General features: G+C 41.4%; 1 protein-coding gene across 2 annotated transcripts in view; it reads left to right on the forward strand.

Moving 5' to 3' along the window:
- Window positions 1-8,130, forward strand: part of LOC106809704 (3-oxoacyl-[acyl-carrier-protein] reductase FabG-like) — a 21,169-nt gene extending 13,039 nt beyond the window's left edge. For both annotated transcript variants that reach the window (XM_014812877.1, XM_014812876.1), the window contains exons 7-9: window positions 6,950-6,986; window positions 7,557-7,620; window positions 7,847-8,130. In XM_014812877.1, coding sequence (XP_014668363.1) covers window positions 6,950-6,986; window positions 7,557-7,620; window positions 7,847-8,005 — 260 coding nt within the window. In that variant the 3' untranslated portion in view covers window positions 8,006-8,130. The remainder of the gene's footprint in view (window positions 1-6,949; window positions 6,987-7,556; window positions 7,621-7,846) is intronic.
- Window positions 8,131-8,930: the final 800 nt, after the last annotated feature.

Below are 8,930 nucleotides of genomic sequence, written 5' to 3' on the forward strand. Positions count from 1 at the left end.
GTTACGTTCACCCATTTTTTCACACTAGGCGGCTCGATCATTTGTGAAAAATTAGAAAAACGCTGATTTCTCGCGTTCACATTTCTGATTAGTAGTGATGTATACATGGATATTTCTCTGCTGATTACAACTTGGAATAATTTCATTTTACACTCACGTTTTTAATTCGGCTAACATATTGCCTGGTCCTTAAAAAGTCAGCGTCAGGCGATTGTTATTAAGTGCTGCTATTTTATGAGATTATCTCTCTTTATTCCGGGGCTAAAATTATAATATTCAACCATGCTACTTGAATTTTAGGCAGTTTTTGTTCCATTTTTCTCATAAATATTGAAACTTAAAGAAAAATTCTGATTGCGCTATTTTTTTTTTAGCTATACATATTGATATGCTAACCATGTGGGCGGAAAATTTTGTATCGCTCACTCTTTCTGGTTTAATTGAGAAATAATCCCAAAATTACCATTTACTTGCATAAAACTTATAAAATTTGCTGTTTTAGGTAACATATTTAGGTGCTGGAAATTTCATGAAATTTATTTGGCTTGAGCATAGAGATAATATCTCTCTATAAATAAAACAACCGTGATTTGATGTCGATTTCATTCATTGCAATAAACGTTTAAAATCTTCATTAATTTTAGAGCCAATTACCGTGCAAAAGGTGAGAGTATCTTAATCTATTCTGCATGGCATGAGCATAGAGTAATGCAGAAGAATTGAAAGCAATAGTGGAAGGATCTTAGTATGTACATCTGTACACTTACATCATAGCTTTTGAAGTCTCCAGTATAAACCAGGTTGTATGGTGAGATTCTGTGTATAGCAGTTCCACCACTGGGGAGAAGGCTTGCACTGTATTGATAGGTTGGACTGTTGGAGCTCGAAGTCGACATGGTCAATTTCTCTGCTAAATTAATGCAAATTACGGTTGCATTATTCAATTCTAATTTCTATGGATGATAAACAGAAAATGGGCCATTCGGCATATGATTGAAGATCAATACAACGGCAATTTTTGTATTCATTTAAAAGGAGTTTATAATACGCGCAAACTCGCTCTCTTACTTTCGCCTCCTCGGATGCTAAGGGTCACTTTTAACTATGGACTTGTACCTCGTCGTACATTTCGTATCTCTTTTTCTTGAGCAACGATTGAGCCTAGATGTCGTCTTACACTCATACCTGAACCGGAAACAGCTGCATCATGTTTCACCACAGATTTTAGGACTATCCCGTCCTTCTCACAAGCTCGATATAGGCCTATATCGTACTTGTAAGAAGGGACGGGTACCAGTCTACACCACACACAACGAAGATTAATTACTCTCGTTAATCGTTTGTTCTGGCGGCGCAATTTAACTTAATTTGATTAATTTATTAAGTGCAAAAGCCGATTAGGTCACGTGGATTCTCTGTGGCTGAGCATTGTTGATTGGCAACTTGGCCGTTAGCATCTAGGTAGCGTACGGCATCTGGCAATTAAACCGGTATGCCATAGCATCAGGAGCGTATGACAAATATGACGCGCACAGGCCACTTGAAGCGTATCCAACTGTAAACACACGCCACCGCCATTGCGCGTACACTTACACATAAATATAGAGTAAATATATAGAGTAAATATATAGTACACTATATATTTATGTGTAAGTGTACGCGCAATGGCGGTGGCGTGTGTTTACAGTTGATACGCTTCAAGTGCCTGTGATACGCTCCTGTCATTATACCCGCGTACGCCTCCTTATTCATTATTATTATTGTATGTCATGTTATTTGTATTATACTGCTCCTGATTAGCTGTGAGTAAACTCAGTTCGTAGCACGCACATCAGTAATCCACTGCAAAGTCCGGTTTGCAACAGGTCTGTGATCAGTGGGCTGATACACAGAAATCTGGTGCATCACTTTCGTATATAAGCATAATAAGGTGCTAAAGTGGATTGTGCACCCAGAAGAACAACAGTCAACACGAGTCTCACCATTGGCAAGTTAGCTGGCAAAATGTAGCCCTCATCACAGGTAACATTTGAAAACAAAAATGCGGCATACGACTACGAGTACTAAGTTACGACTACTGGGTTCTAAATAATCATACAGGTCAAACAGTGTGAAGTTCAAGCTTTGCTTAGCTCAAGAAACGCGTATTGCTAGGGTTACAATTACCCGTAGTCGACGCCGAGCCGAGCGCATGACCCCAGTAATGCCGGCAAAACCGCACCCTCAGATTTAGCAAAGCTGGAGTTTACGCTTCCTGCATTTGCCGGCTTACACATACCCGTTACAATACGCGATTGTATTAGACAATCCGTCGCAACAGCCTGGTTAGGGCTAAAGCTTTTGCTAGCTCTACCTCGTAGTACTATAGCAACTATCGCTCCGTCGCAGGGCAAGAGCCGCGTCATTCGTGCCCCACCGATTACTCTCTAGCTAGCTTCATAAACCGCCAGCATTTTAATATTTGGTTTTATCAAACGGGCGTTGTGAATATACTAGCACTCGCATCGAGCCTATATGAAGGTTTTCACACTTATTATTTAGCGTGCAAGATTCTGGCAATCGCGCATGCACTGCTTATATTATTGCCAACACGGCAGTTGAGGTTGTCCAGCTGACAGGCCTCGAAACGATGGACAATTCTCAATAAAACAAAGAATCGATTGCTTGCAAACGTCAACAATAAGGACAGGTAAATAAAAGCAAATGTAGTAAATGCTGTAGTATATTGTAGTGCCATAGGCGTGGCGACTACGGATTCGAAGACGTTAGTTCGTAACGCTTGTGTCCGTAGGTGGACATTCAGAGTCCGCCTTGTCGGTGTTATCGGCAGGACGGCGATGACACGTAGCAGATAGCAGATAGCACCAAGTAAAAACAGAACACGGTGAGATTTCGGTTAACGATACGGTTATATAGCCTTTTACTTGCGTGTTACTAGTTGGGTTACAGAATGATTCCCCCTGCATTCGTATACGCAGCGGACTGTTCCTATCGATCTGTCTAATATTTACGCGCTTCGCGAGCCTTCGTCTTGTTCCTTCACGCTCGTCCTTTGCCTGCGTAGGCAATTCAAACAGTGTCTCCAGGTATCTCCCTCAGCAGTCGCTCTAGCTCTACGTAGATGCCGATTCTTCGCCCGTTTTATTTCCCTCTCCCGTTCGGCTCTGCGTTTACACACCTACTGAAAACCTGTGCTTCTATCTTTCTTCTCTGTTTCTTCCTCCCTCTTCCGTTCTTCCACTATAACCTATCCTTGAAATAACCTCTCCTCTATTCTCTTCCCGTTGACTAGCTTCTCTCTCCCTCTTATCCTTCGTATTCGTCCTCTTCTTCTTCTTACTTCCTCCGTACCGTAGTACCTTAAAATAAACTGCTCTTTCCTCTTTCTCTTCTGTCCTCGGGCTGTCTTCTTCTCCTTTTCTTCTTCTTACTCCTACCTAGCCTGAGAAAATAACTGCCTCTAGCTGCGATCTGTGGCCTATAACATATATACTAGCTTGGCAACAACCGCCCCCCCTACGGCGTTGTGCAATCCGTACCTGCAGTACCCGATGACTCACTGCGCGTTAGGCACTCAGTTGCTGGCAAACCGCGTTCGTGCGCACTGATGAGATTGCGTAACCCATGCTACGCTATTCCTTGTTCTCGCCCGACAGGCGGCAGCAGCAGCAGTAACAGCTTGCGGCCGCCCAGCCCAATCGTTTTTACGGAGTTTGTCTTATATTCAGGGCGGTACAGGAGATTAATTTGCATTATTTTGTCAGTGGTTTGTGTTATAACGCAATCAGATGTAAATCGCGGTGGAGGAATAGGAGGCTGGCAGAGCTGCGTGGAGAAGAAGGAAGGGGAGAGGGAGAAGGTGGTGGAGGAGGGGGAGAAATGCTGGTGGAGAAGAGGAGGAGGAGAGCTGGTGGAGAAGGAGGAGGGGAGAAGCTGGGGAGGGGTGGTAGAGAAGGACGGAGGTGGTGGAGGTGCGAAGGGGAGGTGCCCTTTCTCCCTGCCAACAGCCTTCGCACCTTCTCACCACCACTTATTCCGAAAACCCACCCCACCCTTTTTCTTCCACCACTCATCCTTCGCTCACCGAGCTTTCTCCTTCTTCCCTTCTTCATTCATCCACCAGCTTTCTGCCCCTCCTCCTTTCCACCAGCTTCTCCCCTCTCCTTCTCCACCAACTTTTCCTTTCCCTTCCCGTCTTACTCCCAGTTCTCCCTCCTTTCTCCCACTAGCCTTCTCCCCCTCCTCGCGCGGCACCCACTTTCCTCCTCTTCTCCCCTCCTCCTCTCACACCAGCTTCTCCCTCCTCTTCTCACCTGGGGCACAACCGTTCTCCCTTCTCCCAAAAAACACTTCTCCTTTCGTCACCAGCTTCTCCCCTCCTGCGTCCACCACCTTCTCCCTTTCTCCCCTTCCTCCTCTTCACCATCTTCTTCACAGCTGGAAGTGACGTCACGACACGCGATTACAAGCTGATTGTTACTAACACAGTACCACGTGATTAAAATATTGCAAATTATTTCCTGTACCGGGGGCCTGAATATAGACAAACCCCAATGTTTACCACGCTGTCTATAATTTTATCCTGCCTTTAGTGATTATATTGGTTATTATATCTATACGGTGAGTTCGGTCTGTCCCATTCACCGATCTAGTCTACTACTCGCTGTACGTTATACACCCGCCGAAATCTCCAGCATATATGCTGACATTTTCGATAGGTAGCCTGAATTGCTGCGAATCTATTATAATGTACTATATCATATATCAGTGAATTTGATGTATTATTATAAAATTTATTAAACCAGCCATGTTAAGCACGAATGTAGCTTTTTCTTTTACAGCCTTTCCTTCCTTACTGGAGATCTTTAAAAGGAGGCGGACGTCTGCCAATATTTTATGGAGGAAAACTATCGAGAAATTTTGGTCAGGTTGGATGTGTATAGCTGAAAACAACGCCTGGAATGTTCTTGCCAAGTTGGGTGGCAATTAGAGCAAGTCTCCAGCTTAGTTTAGCACGATTGGGATTGTTGTACAAAAACTAATGTCAGGTGAGGCTATGTGCTATTTTAATTCCTCTAAACAATAAATATGCCAATGTTTGACCTGTCAATGCTTAAATCACTGTTATTACTGATGATGAGCATGGGCTAAAATACGAGTCTATCAGTTAAACGCGTGTGCACTTACAACTATTAATGATATAACTTTCTGGCTACCTTAATATTTAATGCTTTTCTCGTATTGCGGTGACATCTTTTTAATTTTTGCCAGTTCTTTTGAAAATATTTACTTGAATTCTACTATCATACAACAAATTTCTATATCGAATCATATATAATGTAATCAAACTTAATTGGGTGTCTAGGTCGGTATGTACTAGCTAATGACATTGGCTGTGCCACACCTTGGTGAAGGACTGAAGGGCTCATGTCGTCAGACGTATTCAGTGTAAATGGCATGCGAGCTGGTGAAGTAAGTCTAAAATCCTGCTATTCCAATGATATAACTGCTTCATAATTCCATGGCCGTTAGTACTATACAGTTCCTATTCAGGAGTGAATTAATAATATATCTATTTAATTCACTCCTGTGCTGATCATTAGCATTATCTATACTTATGATACTATCTGTGTAATGTATAGGTATGTACATATATACTATATTGACAAATCATAATTCAGTAGCCATAAAATAGAATAATAGTAGTAGACAGAGATGAAGCAGATTTAGAATTAGTATCCTATTGAAATATTAGTAGAGGATTCTTTTGTAGACCCAGTCTATGGAGTAATTGAATGCAATGTTGTTTTAAGATTTTGCATTCTAGTTTCCAAATCTTCTTGCCTATAATGTGGAGCAAAGCTGCCGTGGACCACATCTAACACGCTGTGCTGCACTAGGTATGATTGGTTTTAAGCCAAACAGTTTATTTCTATATAGAAACACAAAGACTATAATATTGGGAACTTGTAAGTTGTTTCCTTCCTTTTCATTAAATGTCAATAAATATTATTAGCAAATTTGCAAGGAAACCCCCACATTTTATTGACACTAATAATGCATTTTTTTTTATTATAAATTGATATAATTAGTTTAATTGCCATTAAAGTTAAAAAGCCACACATTTAACAATCTCTAAGGATAAGGTCAAAATTGCTTAACTAACCCAAAGAATTTTGTCAAACAGATATAACAGTGGTGGATTCCAGGGGGGGGGGGGGGGGGGGTTGGATTGGGTGGCTAGCCACCCCCTCTGTTGGACTAATAATATTTTTACACATATACCAATTAATTATTGCCAAGTATAATAGTCGCGCGGCTGTACAAAACGGCACCTGATGCATAGGTTAAATTATGTAATTGAGTGGCAAAGCAGGTTATAACCCGTTTGCAGCTTTTTGCACAATTCCAAGAAATAGTTTTGGCTGTCGCCCTCATCCCAGCGATGGTCACCCCCTACCAGGGTTCTCCAAGGTTTTTCATTATAGCATGGCGGGTGCTGCCTTTATGGTCCTAGTTGCAAATCGCCGAAGGCGGTTTGCGTGCTAGGGGGGTCCGGGGGCTATGATATTTAGCATGGCGGCTATGATATTTAGAGTGGCGGGTGCATTTTAGGATGGCGGGGCTCGACGATAGCCTGGCGGGCCGCCAGGCTATAAGTGCTCTTGGTGAACCCTGCCTACATATTCAATAATGCCCCCCCCCCCGTACATCAATCAATGCCGCACTGCAAGCACAAGAATTGTTCTACTAAAACGAGAATTGTTGTAGTCAGAATGAAGGCTGTACTGTACATGTACTCAATAGTACCTTAAACACCATCTCCTGCTATCTACATTTTCAAAATTTTCTGGGGGAGGCCGCCCATACCCCCTGCATCTTTTCCACCCCCTTCCTTGAAGTTCTGGATCCGCCACTGATATAGTTACCGTTTTTTCCTCGATTGCAGATTTGGCACCCAAGAAGGTCAGGGTTAATGCTGTGAAGTGAGTATAAATAACGTAATTAACAGTATGCAATATGCATGCATAACAAGGGAAGTAATTAAGCCATATTCAATGAGAGCCTAAATAAGAGAATGTATGGAGTTGAAGTCTGGTAGAAACTAGAAAGAGTGGTGGAAATAGTGAGAATGTGACCTTCTATCACTATTTGTTCTGAGACCACTGTATCACACAAGTGAATGAAATGTTACCCTGATGTAAGCAGAGCAAGTGGGTATATGAGATCTCTATTGCATGTGTGGGCTAAACTGTTCTCGTGTTTGTTTCTCATATTCCACTCTGTAAGTGCAATTATTATATTAGATTGTGGGCTACCGTTTCCATGTTGAACATACTGCACAGGCTATGGACTTATGCAGTCAGCTTAGTATTCCATTGGTTGATTTGTTAATATTGACCTCTTGACCCCAAAATATTGCATTTTTATTGGTTATTCTGTAGTGGAAGATATCGTGTTCCACTCAATAGATCCCTATTCACACTTTTCGTACTATAGGATTTTGCACATGTCATATACGGTACATGTGATAACGTAGTATGTGTTTGTTTTAGTCCTGGTGTGATTGTCACAGAGTTGCAGCGAAGAGGAGGCCTTGATGACATAGCGTATGCCAAGGTTAGTCTTTCTAATTAGCCAATTGATATTTCCATAGATGATACTATGGAGTGCGATCATTAAGCAAATTCTACAACCGACTCAACTCGGTCACGTTATTATAAATGTTTCAGTCAACTTCTCTGTGATGGTTTTTAGAGGGACAGTGTAATGTATGTGAGTGATTGTTGACAAGGGGTTCTCTCCAGGCCTTTAATACATGTCAGGTCCGACACGTTGGTTTCAGTTTCTCGAGCGTACGAAGGAGACGCACGCGCTCGGTCGACCGGGAGAACCGATAGAGGTTGCGCGTGTCATAGCCTTCCTCGCATCTAGTGATTCCTCCTTCATCACTGGAGCAACTATAACTGTAGATGGTGGCCGCCATGTAATGTGCCCCCGCTAGAGGTTGTGGAAAGCAACATTGCTTGTCCAGTGAGTTGGAGAGACTTGGGAATAAGCCATATCGGAAAGTCCCCGCCGCCATATTGAGGTCAGATAAGAGGGGGTATTCTAGGTTTTTGATCTATAATTCTCTTCACTAACATCATACTTCAATTCACAGGTGCGTTTCTGTTTACATAAACAATTACAAATATGATTGTGGTCATTTGGGATATTTTGCAATGTTTGTGTTAATCCAAAAACTAAAAACGCACGAGTGTTTACATTATTCATGTACTTTCCTAAGTGCGCCTCGGCCGTTTTATACCCCCTTTTTCTGTGACTTAGATAGCACAGCTGGACTTTCCGATCTCACTTATTCTATCAATCTAATGGTAGGCTGGATAAGCTGTTGACATATTGTGTTTTAGATGTTGTACAGATTGTACAGATTGTACAGATTGTACAGATTGTACAGATTGTACAGATTGTACAGGTTGTACAGATTTTACAAATTGTACAGAAAAGAATGCATAACAATAGAATAATATCAATGATATAATAAAATCAGAGTTATACCATTTTTAGTTAGAAATAGATTGTATTCTACTATGATTAAAAGTAAGAAAGATACGTATTTGAAAAGTCACATAAAAACTGCTTGAGATGGTCATTGCAGGTATAATGTCTATTCTAGCACTAAATCAATTAAATAATTTTTTGTAACGAAAAGATTTGAATCGAAGTTGTTATAGTTTAATTTATTGCCGTAATATATTTTTAAGTGTTCCATTATATTATCTATTAGAGTTGCAGAGGAGTAGTTATTTCAAAGTGTTTTTCGTATTGTCCTATAGAAACTCACCTATAGTCAAGGGTCAGATTTCAAAAAGAGCTAAAATAAAGATGAGCCTAAACTTTTTGGGTAGAGGCTGGAAACGGGTAAA

The sequence above is a fragment of the Priapulus caudatus genome, unplaced genomic scaffold (genome assembly GCF_000485595.1).
Source record: "Priapulus caudatus unplaced genomic scaffold, Priapulus_caudatus-5.0.1 Scaffold378, whole genome shotgun sequence".
NCBI classification, from domain to species: Eukaryota; Metazoa; Priapulida; class Priapulimorpha; order Priapulimorphida; family Priapulidae; genus Priapulus; species Priapulus caudatus.